This window comes from Aphis gossypii, chromosome 3 (assembly GCF_020184175.1).
Source record: "Aphis gossypii isolate Hap1 chromosome 3, ASM2018417v2, whole genome shotgun sequence".
Lineage (NCBI taxonomy): Eukaryota > Metazoa > Arthropoda > Insecta > Hemiptera > Aphididae > Aphis > Aphis gossypii.
The window spans coordinates 19000938-19020174 of NC_065532.1; the positions used below are offsets into that span (position 1 = coordinate 19000938).

The following is a 19237-nucleotide window of genomic DNA, read 5'->3' on the forward strand; positions in this document are numbered from 1 at the left end:
ATGTAACAAACTAACAAATATAGCGCAAAAATTCAAAAACATGTCAAAAAATACGGTTTACCGTGTAATGCAAAATCGATCAACAAAATACTATTTATTTATTTTTTATTATGCATTTGGATGCGTGATTACAACTGTAATGCAAAATAGGCTAAGTAAATTAATCAAGAAAATAAATAACAATCGATAAAATTGAAAAACGATTACCTACTCGATATAACTACTATATTATGATTATCTAATCAATATAATTATAGTAATCTTTTTATAAATTATAACCTATCATTATAATAACTGTAAGAGGGACTATATTTTACCCGAAAATATTAAAGCCGACTGTATTTTAACCGACAATATTTTAGCCAAAAAATTTTACAGCCGAAAGTATTTTAGTTGACAAATATAACAGCCGACAACTAGAATTTGGGGTAAAATGTTAAGCATAAAATCTATTCCTAACATAAAATTTTCTAATACATTTTCAAAGGTAATTAGCGGCCAGCGTTGTCACTCGCTAGCTGCACTCGCTTGGACATTCAAAACGAAAATATCCCTCGATTTGCTATGCAACACCACCTAAGGTAGGTCACAGGGTTAAAAAACGATACCCATTATAGTATCACTAAGTAATAAATTTAAAAAAATTAACTATGATAACACTTATCGGTATAAATTCGACTTTAATACGTTTCGGCTAAAATCTTGTCGGAGCAAATATTTGTCGGCTAAAATACGTTCGGCTGTAATATTTTCGGCTATTATACGCGCTCCCAGCTATATAACTATACTATTCATTGGTACTTAGATGTATACATTTATATTTCGTATTATAGATACTCTAAATAGTCTAAATTGTTTTAATTACATCTCCTTAAATCTTTTGATACATAAATTATTATTATTATTATATAATCATCCATCAATTCACAATAACAGCCTTTTGCACAGACATGTCTGTATAGTGTATAGGTAGTGAGTAGTGACTATAATATAGTGTATTGGTATCAACCCAATCTATAATAGTTTTATTTGAGTGTTTATATTTATGGTATTAAAAAATTAAACCTGAATACCGGACTGGTCGACATCTTGGTCTCGGCACTGCAGGATGTTGGTGTGTATTGTGATATACAATTCAAAAGCAATGATAAATCATCGCAACATCGCATTTAAAAAACGATTGTAAGCCCTGAGCGGAAGTCGGTAAAAAAAACTCACCAGCACTAGCTCAATAATTGCTGACATGTCTACAACCGCTTCGCTTGTAATGTTTCAAATACTTTTAACGATAGTCTGTAATTTTTCTTTAAACTTAGAGAAAGTGCTGTTGAGAAAATAACTTCTCCAACGATCTATTCATACTTGATTTAGGTTTTTCAAATGTATTGGGCTGTTATAGCTTTAGATTTTCATAAAACATTTAAAAGACGGCTTGTGTTTCCTAATCAAAAAAAAAAAAAAAAAAAAAAAAACAACATAACAATGAAATATTTAAATTATGAGCTCATAAAATATTCCTTGCCTCCCAAAGAATCTAAAAACATATATTAAATATAAAACAAATAAGCAATTGACTATATTATAATATTAGCAACATTTATTAATTAACCTTTACAATTAAAGGTGTAATAATACATCTAATTTACTATAAAATGTATTTTACAAATAATTATAATTTTAATAAACATTGACATATAAAAATATTTGTTATCATACATGTGAGATTTCGATGTAAAACCACTATAACCTAAACTTATATTCTAGAAAATAACAACATAATTTACAAAAATTAAAGTTAATATAACAGCAGTAATAACTGTATAATATCAAAATAGTTAATTAATGTAATTTAGAATAATAAAAATTGTACATAATAATTTACACATAATTCTAACATCTAGCATTATAGTCTATACAGATACAAACGGTTTAAGTACCTACATAGAAATTTTATTTTATTCAAAATTAAAAAAAATATATATGTGTTTTTAACAATACATTTATTATGGTGCGTAATAATCATGTAAGTTTTTTACATAAGAATTAATTAAAATGTTTTTTTTTTTTTTTATTAAATAAACAAAACTCCAAATAGATAGGTACATTGAGCAATTTTAGTTTGAAAATAATTAATAATACATAATATTCACTATTCAGTTTAGGTAACTATTATAATAAAAATAAAACATTAAATAATATCACTTTGCATCAACTCACCATTTGATTTACTATTTGTAGAATATAAAAAATAATTTCATCACCAAAATTAGCTGTGTGACGTGTTCTGTTTGTTAAATTAATAAATTATAACAACTCTAACTTGAAAAAAGTTTAAAAATAGTACTAAATAAAAATTAAATGTTTTAAATTATAACATTTATAGTATAGTAGTATATAGGTACGTATATTCTGTTAATAGTTATTTAATTTTCATAAATAATATCAAGAATATTTAATTTAGTAATAATGTTGTTGCAAAAGTAATATCATGTACAGATTTTATTATTATTTATTACAAAAATACTTTATGATTGTTTTGTTTTTAAGACATTTTATGTTTTTTTTCCATTTGTAAACCTGAAAATTAATTTTAAATACTGATTATTATCTATCCCCAGAAAACAGCACATTTTATTTAAAAATATGTGTAGTACTTAAAGTTTAAACATACTTGAAAACCATGAACACATTTTGTGACCAATTAGCAAACACATAAATGGCATAATAAAAGCCGTTACTGCAAAGTAAATGATCACTTCCGTCAAACTTGCTGTAACCTCTCCGATGATAAGATATATCCATCTTCCAGTTGTAAATTTGTTATAAAGTAAACTATAAACATAAACAAACACAGAAGCTAAAGTTTCAGTTAACATATAAACAAACTGTAGTCAAACATAAAAAAGAGGAAGGTAGGTAGGTATAACCGCTTTACTGTATAGTAGGAGTCGATAGTGTACCTCGCCATTGAGTAGTTACTGTAGGTAATGATGTGTTAAATTTTAATTCAATGATAAATCATTGTATAATATGATGAAAAACGATTTTAAGTGAAGACGGTGTAGCCTTTTAAGTAACCAAGGTTACCAAACATTTATTTTAAGAATACTATTAATATTTTAACAAGTGTTTGTATTTTAGTTTAACCCGATAATTTTAAAAGTACTCAGAATTTTCGATCTCACAATGTACAACTGGATTCAATTTGATACAAGAAACCTTCATTGAAGTTGATAATTAGAGTATTTTTTCTACTAGAGAAAATATGTTTATAGACACGCTAAATTTAACGAAAAATACTATACATATTTGTAGAATCAATTCATTCATTACTATACGCTCAATATCAAAAAAAAAAATGTTTTTGAGAAAATCTAACTCGCACTAATTATTCAATATAGTATCTATATTAATATTCTATATTGTATATATACTACTAAAAAGAGTTTTCAATTAATATAATAAAAATAAAAACATTTTAACTTTTAAAATTAAATTTTTTTTTTATCTGCGCCTAAGGTTTTAGTCGTTTTAGAATATTTTAAGTATAATAATATATCCGGGAGGAAACAATGCGAAAGTGGTCCCCTCCCGATTGTCGGTTGCGAACAGAAAAAAAAAGTAAAAATAATATATACAAAATATACATAATAAAACTGCTCTAATGTATAGTAGATTTCGAGTGTACCTATTAACATTCAGTAAATCAAGTTTATATGTATTAAATTTGAATTTAACGATAAATAATTATAGCATATAAAAAATGATTTTAAGCGAAGATGGTTCGTTAGCTTATGCTACTAACGCTAAGTAGGTAATTATAATTTATGTTATATTTATATTGCCATTTTAAGTAGAGTAATTTATTTTATTATTAATAATAAGATATTTTAAATCAATATCTCATAAAACATTACATTTATTTATGTTATACAATTTGAGTAAATATCGACTTATCACTATCTATAAATAGCAATAGCCCAAAAATGGTAAAAATATTTTGAAGAATAATACTTTGAAAAGAAAATATTCTAATTTAAATATTTTGAAGTATCCACAATTTTTGTTTTTGAATAAAGAATATTGATTTTGTTAAAAACTGGATTCCAGTTTTTCCATAATTAATTTTTCCCAATTTTAAGGAATAAACTGGAAAATTATTTTTCTTCCTCCCAGAAAGTTTAAAATCGATGTATTTTTGCCATTGTAAAAAAAGAGATTCAAAGAAAAAAACACAGATCATTGTAAAAATTATACATACATTCATACGATATAATATGAAATCGATAAAAATGTGTGTTCATCTATATAATACTATATTTTTAGGATACTTTCAATGTTATTTAATCAATATAAACAGTACTATTTGGATTATTTAGGATACAAGAGATATTTTAAAGTTTAAACTTCAAGAGTTCAAACTACAATAACCTATTTTAAATAGATTTGTTCTTATGATTTATAAAAGTTTTTATGCTCTTGACCCAATTATAAATAGGTAATCGATATTGCTTATTATTGAGAAATAATAGTTTAGATTATTATTCTTTATCTAAAGGTTATTACCAATTAACAAGCGCCCAAGCTGACTAATGTTCCTTGTATTTAATTTAAAGTTAATATAAACTTAAATTAATTTGGCACAAATACAATCTTTTAGGTTATATCCAAAAGGCAAAAATACAATAAATATAAACTATACATTTTACTAAAAGAAATCGATGTTGAAATTTAAGATGGATTATTTTTATTTTAAAATATACTATTTAGATAATGTTTATAATATATTAATTATCATTTATAAAAATACAGTCAAAGAACCTAAACATCTACTAATACTAACAATACTTGTACTAATAGGTACTTAAATAATTATTTATATAGTTATAGTAACCTATAACATAAATGTGTTCGTACTATTTAAGTACAAATTATTTCTATGTATATGCAATCACGGTCGAACTACATTACACCATTTCATTCAAGTCAACTATAATGTTTCTCAAGCATGGAAAGTAATGGAATAAAAGATAAGTACCTACATGGGTAATTATATGTTATTGTCCGTATAATGCGGATTGAAAACGGAATTGTTAATCAAAAGTGTCATTACAAAATAAAAAAATATAAATTAAAACCGTATATCTTCTTTTGCGTTTTATATAATGTATATTTATCTCATGTACAATTTATAAGTTGTGTTTACCCTTGAAAATATGCACGCACATTGTTCGCAATAATTAATCGCATTTAATTTGTCTATATTTGAATATTATAGTGTATAAATTATATGGATTGTTTTTCAGCGTTATTTATAATTTTGTTTTTTATTTGCGATTATTTAATTATTTTATACAATCACCGTAACAACTAACAATTAACAGGTATATTGAAATAAAATATACGATTGGTAATTGATATTATTGATGGTCATATTTACCATGTGACGTATGAACCGGACAGCATAAACAACCCGGCCGTAGATTCGATCAGTTTGGGCAGACGGTGCTTGGTGGTGGCCATATCGAACAACGTTAACACAATCGGATTGGTGTGCACTGCGTGGTTGTACCAGTCCGGTATCCAATTGTTCATTTCGTTTGGAAACAACAGCGGCTTGTTCACCGCACAGATCGCCCAGAACATAACGCATACATCCTACATAATATTATATAGTTGTATAATAATATTAATAGATTGCTAGTGAAATTTGGAATCCCATATTATATGTTATTAAACAATAATGATACTTACTTTATTAATAATTTATATTTAATTGAGCTAATATTAATAACCTAACAAATTTATTGTAATTCTTAGAATATAATAATATATCTTATAATATTAAAAAATCTAAGCAGAATTTGAGAATGTGGTCTTATGAATTAATATAATTCAAAATTCTGAAAAAATGCATTACCTATCTAAAAACATAATTCATAAAAATGAGTCTATTATTCTGAAAAAATGTCCTGTATCTACATACGTATTACGTATAAATGTAATATGTGTGTGTGTTTGTGGATTATTCCTATAATATCATCATTATTCGTTATTTTATATTATCGGCGAATTTATCGCAAAGATACAATCACTGTGCATAAAAATCCATTTAGATTTCAACTATTATAATTTATAAGAGAAAAAGAATTTTAAAACAGTTTGATTTGAGATTTTTATTGTATTAAAAATACTTATAACTTTTTTAACCTATAGGAAATTTTATATGGATATATGGACATATGACAAGAACTTAGAAGTATTATTCATTATTTTTAATATTTAATTGACAAAAACGGAAATAATAAATGTAGAATATTCAATAAAATATTGAAGGTTAATTTGTATAGGTAATGAAAAGTTTAAAGTAAGTGCGTGTAGAATTTTTTCTTTAAATATATCATTTAAATTAGTAAACTAACAACCATCAATCGCATGAACCTTGAATTATTTAAAAAAAAAAATAAGAGTGTTATACAACAATACTTCAATATTTGTAGTCTTAAATCATAAAATTCATAAAAAATTACACATTTATGAAACTTTAAATTTTATCTTTCATTCATCAATACCATTTAAAACATATTATATAGGTTATCTAATAACAAGGTAATTGTATTTATGATGATTAAAATAGTATCAGCTACATTTCATTATAATTTATTATTAAAATTATTTCAAATATTTTATTGGTATGTATAATGCATATATATTATAACTAAACAATTAAACACATGTATACAAATAAAAATTTTTCATTAAAAAAAATTCTTCTATAAATTCCATATAAAATTTTAAATGATCAGTTAAATTATAAATGATACTCACAATTGTTACTGGAAATACAAGGCTGACAAATATGAAATCTCTTATTTTCTTATTTTGTTGCAGCCGTGGTTTTATCCATGACTTTCCAGGACCAGAATCAGCATAATCTATGAATACTGTGCAATAAATAAAGTAAGCAACTTGCAATATCTGTAAAAAAAAAAAAAAATTATTGTATATAATTAAATTTAACACTAATACAAGGAAAATTATTTTATTACACACAAATTAAAAAAACTAAGATTTGTATGAAAAATAAAGTTTAGGTATATAGTTGCTGCTGATTTAAAATTAAAAAAATTGATTATAAAAGGTATTAGAAATAAATAGATTTAGTTAAAAAAAAATTATAATTCAATTTTAAATCTATTCCCGGAAACCTCTCAGAAGACACATACTAGAATGGCCTTGAGACCTAATTTAATTTAAGCCCCATAAGTACATAAATTCATGCCAAAGTGCCTTCATTTCATTTAGTACTTTTCCCCCCATGACACCAAGTCTTCTAATGTATTAAATAAATAAAAGTCATCGCACGTCACTTATAATATACTTATTGTATCCATTTGTAAAAACTGTAGATTGATTGAAATTAAAAAAGAAAATTTAATGCAATTTGTTAGAAAGATTAACAAAATAATAATAAATAATAAAAAAATAAAATGAATTTTCCACTTATATTTTATTGTTATGAATTATAATAATAATAAAATTTATATATATTATTAAATATATTTACATACACAATATGATTAATATAGCCATGTACATTGTACATTTATGATATGAAAATACTGTATAATATGCAAATTTTTAAAACAGATAGTATAGGTATATTTCGTAATACATCGCACATGATATTATGATACATAATGTATTTATAGATAATATCAGAATCGGTAACATACATCATACATTATATTATAGTGTACATGATAAGACGTACTATATTTGTATATATATAAATATATTACTATTTATATTTTAAAAATTAGGAAATAATTGCATTTCCTAGGGAACATATAAAATACCTCAAATTTTTAGACGACAATTAAAATAAATCGGTTATTACAACATCATCGTAGATTATTAGGAATTGCTTTAATGATAATTATTGTCAAGGCGAGATATTAAATTTTTGAAACTATCGAAAGCAATATTATTTATAAAGTTTGATAAACGTTTTTATAAAAAAATTATAGTATTATAATCTTCGATGATAATAATGAAATAGAGTCTGGGTCGAACCGTTCACCGCGCAAATGACACATTTATATTTACACGTATTATAAAACAAAAATATTACATATTTATAGGTATATTAGTCATAATTAAGCACTTAAAATGGAGTTTTTAAATGTATATACATATAAAAATGGAATTAAATCCATGCAAATAAAAATGTTTGAAACTTAATTAAAAATCTTGAATTTATTTAAGATAGCCCTTAGGAAAGCAGCTGGTTTATAGACTATATTATAGTATCACTAGACTACAGGTATTTTAAAAATATAATTTTTTATTGAAATTTCAGAATAATAACTAATAAAGTAATAAATGTGTCCATCATGCCAGTAATAAAATAATTATTTTAAACTTTGAATAAGTTAAGTAACTCAAAATACCTTTTAGTAATTTTTCATGCGTAAAAATAAATTTAAATGATGATTATTATTTAATTGATAATTATTGTATCTTGTATACATTTGTAGTTTGTAAAAAAAAACAATTGATGAAGCTTATCTTATCCCCTCCCCCGGGATCCGTACCTGGTACCTAATTATAATCATTACAATCAAAGACAATTTATTATACATCGTAATCATCGTCATTTTGGGAAAAATAAATATCAACATAAAAGAATATACAAAAAGTAAAAACCAATTATGTCCTTATTAGATTCTTGAGACAGTGCCTAATTGCCTAGATACAATAAATCCAAAACACAATCACATCACGGCTAGTCAAAATTATGAACCATCAACATTAACACTTTATTAGTCGACTGCAAATTAACACTGGTAACTAGGAAAATGTTTATGATGTCGACAATATATGCCATTCAACGTGTTAATTAAGTATAGATCAGAAAATTATACTGCATCATATTCACAATGTTTTAAATCATTAATTATAATAGTAAAATACATGGTGCACCATGGTTCTTTTATAAGTGAAGTAACGATTCATTTCTAAAAATGTATTAACTTTTTTGGAAATAAATATAATATCTAACATAATCTGAAATAATATAAAAATAATATTTTTGAAAAAATATATATTTTACTATTTTTTTAAATAGGTACATTTATTGTAAAAATTAATTATCGTGGTAATTATTAATTAGTAATAATATTGAAAAAAGATTATCTTATTATCGTAAATAAAGATAATAAGTATAATATAGTATTTGTTTTAATTAAAATGGAATCAAGCACAATTATTAAAATATATCAGATTATTTAGTATACATTTTAAACTCCATTCCGTTATTTTATACGTATAGAACAAATATTGCTGATATTGCTTGATTATTATAATTTTTTTTTTCATTTCGTTTGGTCACCTACTTTAGCTGGTTATAAGCTACAAAGCCGGACGTACAGTCAGCGAATAACCGTTCTGTGTATATGTACGGATAGCTTGCATTTTTTTTTTTTTTTGTCTATTACGTTTGACTCTAAATTTATTAATCTTATATACATACATCAATGCGGTAATACAGTACATAAATATTCATTTTTGACATTGTTACGGTGTCAAATACAATAAATATTAAATTAATTACAGAAAACGATGAATATAGCATTATATATATTATTTTCAAATGAAACTTAGTCTCTGTAACATATAATAACTATAATTAATAGGTTGTTAAATAAAAATAATTAAATACAGTTATCATTCAGTGCATTATAATTAATAATATATGTATTGAATTTGTATATTTTTACGAGTATTAAACATTTTGCTACACGGAATTTTGTGTGAAAAATAATAAATTAATGTAAAATTTATTGATATGGCTAATAAATTTAATTTTTTTAAATATTGTTAATATTTCTATTTAAAGGATTGTTTTTATCGACTAGAAAAAATAATCAGTATTATTACATATTAGTATATTGTTTAAAAAAAGAACAATACACATAACGTGACGTAAATATAACGTGGTGAGGCTTTTTATATTGTAATATTTATACGAATTAAATTTTACCTTAAGAGACATCATTAATTAACGACAATAATACAATATACAAATTGTGACATAAATTGTTGCAATTATATTAGTTACGTTTCACCAATGACAGGGATAATAAAAGATTAAATACAAATTTGATTATGGATTTATTTCCTATGCTATGAATATTTTTTTAGTGTACACCAAGTAAATAAAACTATAAAGTGAATATTAAAAAAAATATTGTGTTACCTATATTAAGATAAGTTTTAATAGAGAGAATAAATCAGTTACAATTAATTGAAATTTATACATAATATGATATAAAAACATGAATTAATATGAATATTTTGTTAAAATACGAATAATACGATACTTTATAGTATATACCTACCTTATGGTACCTACGAAAAATAAAGTAAATTATATAATTTTATATTTTATGTTAAGTAAAAAATTGTCTATCCTGATTATTATAATATAATTACTTATCGAGTTAAATAATTTCGATAATTTTAATTTAATCATTTTTTTTTCCACTGAATAATAAAAGACTAGTTAGTATATTTACTAATATACTATTTGTTTTTTTGTTATTAATTATATTATTATTATGTACCTATACCTTTTATTATTAAATAACTATTTAAATATTTTATGTTAATATATCTAGGTATTAAAGATTATTAATCATAAATAAAAATAAACTACCTAAATTAATTTTAATTTAATAAAACATATTATGTCATATATTATACCCATTACTTAAAAACTTAATACATATTCGTTTTCATAGCTTTTATTATTTTGTAATAGTATTCAAAACAAAGCCTATATTAATTACATTATAAGTTACATACATATTTTGAAATGCATTAACATATATTTTATTTTAGTAATCATTGCTATGCTACGCCATACGTTTAAATGTCTCATAACGTTGTGAGCAAAACATGAAATTGTTAAGTGCATATTTTAACATCTTTTTATAGTTTTTAGGGCCTATTTACAATGTTAGCGTGATTACGTTATAATGAAGGTATTACATAAATATCTATTATTAATTTTCTTCGCGGTGTTGTGTTGTGTAGCAAATATATATTAGCTTGGTATCTATTATTGTCATATGGTAAGCGGTCATCAAAATCATAACTTTTTTAGTTAGGACAATATATTTTTTTTAATATATATTGAGATAATAAATTAAATAGTAAATGAGTAAACTACACCACTATATCGCAGCAGTAGTATCTTACCAGATTCCACACGGAGACGCATTTCCACCACCAGTTGGAACCTAGATCACCCCACGTGGGATGATCAACGCTGTTTAGGTCCAATACAAACAGCCCGTAGTACGTGACGTATATGTAATAAGAGGTGATGAACAACCGGGACACCCTGAATAGATGCTGGCGCTCCGTTTCTGTGTACGACCAGCAGTGTAACGCGGAAGTCACGACGGCCGCGGACCGCTTCGCAGACGACGACGAAGTTTCCATAGTCGAGTATCGTGACGGTAACGTCATAATATTATATATATAATATGTATAATAATATACTTGGTATATATTATATTATAATTTATTATTATTATATACGTTACGATAACCGCGGTATTCGGACGACGGCGACGGTATTGTTCGGGTTGGCTGCAACGGGTCCTATTATAGGTATAATAATATTATCGTGTAGGCACTGCTACTGCTGCGAATCATGCTACGCCGCTGTCTGACACTTGCGGCGGAACGCCACTGACCGTTCTACGATAGAACCGCGCGGCGTGTTCCTATTATATATAATATTATATGCGCTTTGTATAATAGTAATAATCGTAATAATAATAATAATTGTTTTATGTATATATCGTATTTTATTATATTACCCATATTGTGCAGTGGCAGGCGCAAGACTCTCGCAAAATAATACATTACGTGCGCATGTAACGCGCATCGTGCAAGGCTCGCTAGTCCTACTCCCACCACCCTGGCCGGATCACTATATACATATATACAATAACAACACTTTATCCACACAGCCGTTTGGACAATACGATTTTTCGTCTATTATATATTTATTTATTGTGTATTATTAATAATTATTATATATTTATACAGGGTAATTCGTGGAGCAATAATATGAAGCTCATTCGCCATTTCCCTTTTGTTTCTTCATTTTATAATGAATATGTTTAAATTCTAGTTTTGGAAATTTTAAATATATTTTAAAATTCTCAAATTGTTTGTACTACTTATAGAGTTTCCAATGGAAATACAAACTATACCAGTTATTTTTCAAATGAAAACCTCCTTTTTGGTTGTAGATTATTTAATAGATATATTTCTTTTTGAAAATTTTATGCACCCAGTTCAAAATTCGAATAAGCTAAGGATAATAATTAATAATCCTTAAAAATGGATCAAAAATATAATTAAGACAGACATCCTCATTAAAATCTTTATATTGTTTAACTTCTTGTGTGAACCAATATTGTTAGGTACCTATAGTTAATGCGCACAACACGGTAGATAGTGATATATTTAGATATTGAATATTGAAATATTATAATATCTCATTACTCATTAGGAAAAAAGATTTTTTATCTTAATAGATTTTTTGCACTGACGTATATCAGGATAATATACAATGATTATTTCATATAATATTGTGACAAACTTTTAACTGCATGCAGTACCTAGTGCGTTTGTGATATGATGGTTTGAAATTGAAACAGTGAAAAATAGGAAAAACTAGTTTTTTTAGAAAAAACTGACAACAAGTGGCTCCGAACAGAATAAAAAAAATAAATTTGAAATTTTTAACGTTTTTATGATAGTACATTAATAAGGCAACGCAAAAGATCATAAATATGGAATTTTGAAACTGAAATCTTACTTTTCTCCAAGTATTGTACATAATGTGATTTTTTCAAAAAAACAGTTTTTCGTAGTTTTTGACTTCAAATTTTGAGATATTCCATATTATTATTGTTCTAAACGATACTGCGACGTTCCTTTTATGTATATAGTGCCTTTGTTATATGATGGGTTGAATTTGACACTGTGAAAAAAAAAAATTAATTTGACATTTTTAACGTTTTTATGAATGTATTTTTATAAGGCAACGCAATAGATCATAAATATGGAATTTTGAAACTGAAATCTCACTCCTTCTCTAAGTATTGTACATAATGTGATTTTTTCAAAAAAACAGTTTTTCGTAGTTTTTGATTTTAAATTCTGATATATTCCATATTATTATTGTTCTAAACGATACTGCGACGTTCCTTTTATGTATATAGTGCCTTTGTTATATGATGGGTTGAATTTGACACTGTGAAAAATAGGAATGACTAGTTTTTTTAGAAAAAATAGTGACAACAAGTGGCCCCGAACATAATAAAAAAAAAAAATTCGACATTTTTAACGTTTTTATTATTGTACATTAATAAGGCAACACAAAAGATCATAAATGTGGAATTTTGAAACTGAAATTACATTCCTTCTCCAAGTATTGTACATAATGTGATTTTTTCAAAAAAACAGTTTTTCGTAGTTTTTGATTTTAAATTCTGAGATATTCCATATTATTATTGTTCTAAACGATACTACGACGTTCCTTTTATGTATATAGGTATATATAGTATGCAAGGTTCAGCGAAGTTTTAGTTTTACTCAAAAATGTAAAAGTATTTTAATGTAATAAATTATATTAGCTATATTGTACTAGCTGTACCTATATCCAGTGGCGATTGCTGTCTCCGGAGTCCGGAGTATGGGCATGCTCATTTTTAATAATGCATTAGGTATAATTTATAGTTCTATTTGATTTATAATTGATAAAAAATACGGAAATTTTCATTTAATTATAAATTTATAAAAATTAATACAATAATTGTCACACACTCGTACACGTAAATTATATAAATCATTGGTAAAGCGCAACACATTGAGCGTATGCCCTAGCCCCTAGGTGTATAGTACCGTGGCTGATGGTGGAGTGAGTCTCAGAATAAACAATATTTCACGGAATAACAAGCGTTGCAATACCTTGCGTACACAGCTATCGCATGCTCTGCTAATAAATGTTACGATCAAAATAAACACAGACAAGTATAACATAATTTCATCTGTTTAGATGATATTTTTGTCATATACTATGAAAAATAAAAAATACGTATTATATTATTGATGATAAAATAATTTTGTATTTATACTAATTAATAATTTTGTTTGTACTTTTAAGCATATGGCGCATGCTGAGCATGCTAGGAGAATTCGCCTTTGCAGCAGTATACTGAATAACCCATTTTCAGCCAGAAAAAATATGAAAAAATATAAAATATGGCATTCTACTAATGTACCTACCTCTATTTAAGTGTACTTCAGTTTAAAGACAAATCACCGACATAATATGCGGTGTACCTATAATATATAAATCAGTATTTGTTGGTAATTGATACTATTCGATAATGTGAAATTTAAAAAAAAAAAAATTAAAAATATCTGCAAATATGCTAATAACAATATTTTATGTATAAGTATTTATAGTTATCTAATAATATGCCAATGTCAATAATTATCAACGATTTTTGAACAATTTGACAAGAAGGCTTACTGCATTCCAATTATTGAATCTGGAGACACAACTATACTAACATCCTGGGTATGCCACTTAAGGAAAAGTAAGATATTAAAATAATATTGTTTAACATGAACTATACACGAGCACCAATACAAAACCATAATGATAATATTATTTCGTATATAATTGGTTGCTGTTAAAAATTTCGTATCGTTCGCGCATAGGTAATATAACTTATAAAATCAATAACTCTGATCAATGTGCATATTTAACACGGTTATATTATAATATCATTATCGCATACTTGCACCAAACAATGTCATATTATGATAAATTATTATATATTTTCGTGATTCATACAAATACAGTCAAAAATTATTAAAATAATTAGATTAGTACGACTCACTTCTCATATAGACGTACGACATGTTTAATGTCCACGACAAAGCGGTTGTGCGACGCGTCGTCGTCCTGTATTTGCGGGCATTGTTCGAGTGACCGCCCGCCGCCGTTGCCATTCCCGTCTTGATCACTGACAGACTGTCAGAGGTCCCATCAAACTTTTGGATTCGACTGCAGATACCGTGGCAACATCACTACTACTGCGGCCACCGAGCCTTATACATCAGCCGCTGTCGACACTGAGGCTGGCTGTCACCACACCACGACCGTACGGCCGCAGTCACCGAGCCCTATCCAGCAGCAGTGAACATCTGGCTGGTCATCGGCACGACCGCACAACCGCAGTCGCCGACGCTGAACCCGATGCCTGCCCAAACCATACGGCCGTCGGCGGTAATGGACGAGACTGTTACGGCAGAAGTATCAGCCAAGTGAGTTTGCTACTACATTGAAGTATACACATAAAATTGTACAATCATTTTAATTTTAATGCTGCAATTAAAACTATATTAATTAAAAAAAATGGATTGTCCGTCTATCAATATTTTTGAAGTTTTCGTAGTTTTATATTATAAAAACAAAACAATATTGAAATTATAGCGGTGACAAAAACTTTATAAAAGTTATGATACTAATACATATTATATATAATACTTTTGCAGCTATAACCACAAATCCGCGAAACTTGTAGCTGTATAAATGGGCATAAATTAATTCAAATTTAATCAATTTATTCGTTATTATAATATGCCTGCTGTAATGTTTTAAAGTGCGATTTGGCATCAGAATGACTATAAACAATAAAACTATTAACTAAAGAATAAAAAAAATCATTATAATGATCACAATCAAAATAAAATCATCAGAACTATAGACAAAATATGATTATTTATATCAATTTTTTTTTCATTATAATTGCAGTTTTTATGATGAAGATGCAGGAGAAGACATCGACGACGACTACGAAATTCCGATTTACAGTTTCGTACTAATTACTAGGGCTCGGATTTTTTAAAGCATAATAAGCAACTTAAAAGCACACGATTATTTTTTTTTTTAAAAAAAAGAGTAATAGCTGGTATATTTATTTTCAAAAAAAAGCAAAAAAAAAACGATTAAAAATTAACACGAATTACCTAGTTATAAAAATGAATAAAAAAATTTGAAAAATTAATTTAAATTAAAAAATGAATTAATTACTTACCATGTATTTCAGTGGTGACTGGTAAAATTAACTCTATATTGTCCGAAGGTATATTTTTATTCATAGAAATCCACTGAATTGTTCGATGCATACTTTATACAAAAAGTTTAAAATTACAACACTATTAATCTTAAATTTTGAAATGGTCGATATCGATGTTGTAGGCATACTGACCGTATAGGTACTGCTGCTATAATATGTAGATCGATATTCTATATGTTTAATACTTTTAATAAACAAGCCGATAACGAAAACAATATAACCATTTAGTCCGCATTCTGGGTTTTTACGTTTCTTATTAATTCATTTTTTTTTTTTTAATACAGTAGCATAATAAACATATAAGTATAAAAATTCTACAGCTGAAATAACTGAAAAATACAAAAAAAGCATTTACATAAAAAAAAAAAAAACCGGAAATAAGCAAAAATAAATTGATTTATTGGGAATCAGAATGGTGTGATACGAATTTATACATAAAAATTAGATTTATATCTTATACATAAAAAAGAAGCATAATATGCTTTAAAATCCGAGTCCTACTAATTACTTTGTTAGCGATGTTTTTTTTTTGGTGTATCCAAGTTTATATATTTCTAGTAATGCAAAAAAAAAAATGTGTCTTTTTGTTTTCCACATTCCACTAGAAAAATATAGACTCGGATACACCAAAAAAATTATCAATAAATACATAAATTGGTATAAAACTGTAAATCGGTCTAAAGAGTCATTGGTGCACAATGGAAAGTATCCATACCCATGTGATGAGTGCAATAAACCATTCACTTGACTTAGCCAATTTTCAGAACATCAGCGCACTTTACAAATAAGACGCCTTGATCTTTTGGTTTTTTGTATACAAATATAATACTTGTATGTTTTACTGTTTGAATAAAAATATCATCATTCATCAGTGATGAGCTGATGACAAATATTACATGTCATCGTAATTAATAATATCTATATTTAATAATTATTACTTAAACAATATAATTACGTGTAAATGTATTGTACATTGTAATTTATAATAGTAAAATTATATACATATCCAGTTACTTGAATATAATTTTAATCTTGTAGGTAGTTTTTTATTAATACAATGATACGTATATTGATACATAATAAAAACTACTTATCTATGCTACATAATATAGAAATTCTTTTTTTGAGATTGTTCATAGTAAGACGCCGTACAGCTACTATTAAATAGTTTTAGCTGTAGTCCTTAAATCAATATTATAAAATTTAGGATAGTTATTTAAATAGACCAAATATTAAAATTTTGTTTTTGAAAAATGTGTAAAAAATGTGTTTACTGGCACATGCAATTATTGCAATTCTAATGTTTCTATATATCATCATTATTTTTATCATCTATGATAGTCAGTTATTCCATTGTTGTATCTTGATTTTTAAATCTCAATCTATAATTTAAATTTTATATGGTCTTATACAAAATATTTAAAATATTTTTTATACATGTTGAATGTTGATAGGTGTACAAAATATATAAATAGATGATATTGATTTTTTTTTTATTATTATTGTTATTATAAAGGTCAATGTTATAATGGCATTAGGGCCATTGGCAATTGGGCAATATTACAACATGTTATGTATGAAGATGTAGATTATATATATGATAAAAATATAAAATTATAGATTTAGTTTATTATACAATGAATATGAAACTTGATAATGAATTAATATGGTTATTTATTAATAAACACTTAACATTTAGAAGTTTGCAATAGTGCAGCATGTAGGTGGCCTATTCGGTAAAGACTTTTTTTATAGTTATAACTTAAAGGATGATGTTCTCTTATACTTGATGAACCCAAAACTTTTTACAAAAGTGAGAATTTTATTTTTATTATAGACGGAAACTGTTTTTTTAAGATAGAATATTCATAGGAAAATATCGTGGTTAATACAGACTCGCCATGCATACAAATACAATATAATGTGTTACAACCGTGGGGCGTGGACAGATATCATTATACAACAATTAGGTTAGTTAGTTATAAATCCGTCGCTCTTCGTAAGTGACCATTACATTTTCAACAGTAAATAAGCCATTATAATTTTCGTCGATCATTTAAAAAATATTCGTCGTCAGCAGCCATTTGATCCGCGTTCTTAACGATTCTCAATCAAACTATTTTCATGACTTCCTCTATTGCTTATGTAGGTAGTGGTATCGATGTAACTATGCAATAACATTTCGAATTTGTATTGTAGTATTTTACGAGTATTGGCGAGCTTCCTTACTTCCGATTTTTACAAGATTAAGCACCAAGCCAAGGTAAGACGCTCATAACCCGAGCTGGGATAAGGGGGTTTAGGTAACCTTACCTACCTATACTTACGAAAATCTACTATTGATTTTAATACAAAAAAACAATATTTATTTTTTGGTTAGAATATTTAAGGTATTTATTAATGATTTTGGAAGAACATTTTCTGGAACAATTGAAACAATGTCTATTAAGACCAATATCAGCTTAATTTAATTTGATATTGATTATATGAATTATTTATATAATGGAACATAAATTTTAATTTTAATAAATCTTTTTTTAATGTTGAGTAAGTATTTACCTTTGTTTACGAATAAGCTCCTTAGTGATATTAGCATACAATTTATTTGACAGAAATCACCGTGTAAATAATTATGTAGGCAATTAATAAACTCAACTTTGGGATTAACGAATGAAATACATAAGTAAAAAGTGCCAAATTATAATATAATATACTTATATAAATTTGTTTTGATACGAATCTCTTATTATAAAGTCATAATAAAAATATTTAAAAAACTAATATAATTTAGAATTTTTTTGATTCCAATAACTGTTTAGATGTATGCAATTACAAATAAAAATATTATTATAAGCAGTATTTAAGATTTTTCTGCCCTGCAGGGTACACATTTTTTGTATGCTCTATTCCTCTCACCTGTTTTTTATAATAACAATTTTTCTTATCTATAAATAAACTTTCAACACATGTGATATAGTAATAGTATCGTGTAACAT

The 19237-nt window shown here is 25.9% G+C and overlaps 1 protein-coding gene across 3 annotated transcripts; it reads right to left on the reverse strand.

Moving 5' to 3' along the window:
- Window positions 1–1631: 1631 nt before the first annotated feature.
- Window positions 1632–15148, reverse strand: LOC114119380 (androgen-induced gene 1 protein-like). Of its 3 annotated transcripts, XM_050205077.1 has the most exons (7): window positions 15000–15143; window positions 12905–13069; window positions 11266–11798; window positions 6829–6978; window positions 5441–5658; window positions 2672–2832; window positions 1632–2577 (listed from the first exon to the last, which is right to left on the reverse strand). In XM_050205077.1, the coding sequence occupies exons 3-7, from the start codon at window positions 11536–11538 to the stop codon at window positions 2543–2545; spliced, it is 837 nt and encodes a 278-aa protein (XP_050061034.1). In that variant the 5' UTR covers window positions 11539–11798; window positions 12905–13069; window positions 15000–15143; the 3' UTR covers window positions 1632–2542. The 3 variants fall into 3 exon arrangements, with proteins under 3 accessions (XP_050061034.1, XP_050061035.1, XP_050061036.1); XM_050205078.1 differs by lacking the exon at window positions 12905–13069 and having other exon boundaries at window positions 15000–15148; XM_050205079.1 differs by lacking the exons at window positions 12905–13069; window positions 15000–15143 and adding an exon at window positions 11895–11991.
- Between the last annotated feature and the right edge of the window lie 4089 nt (window positions 15149–19237).

What these genes read in the sequence shown, in the direction of transcription:
- LOC114119380 (XM_050205078.1), bottom strand. Translation starts at nt 11,538, where the DNA reads ATGACGTTACCGTCACGATACTCGACTATGGAAACTTCGTCGTCGTCT. An exon ending in TTGTATTTCCAGTAACAATT is followed by an intron (nt 5,659 to 6,828) that starts GTGAGTATCATT and finishes AATATTATGTAG; the next exon opens with GATGTATGCGTTATGTTCTG. An exon ending in TCCGGTTCATACGTCACATG is followed by an intron (nt 2,833 to 5,440) that starts GTAAATATGACC and finishes TTATGTTTATAG; the next exon opens with TTTACTTTATAACAAATTTA.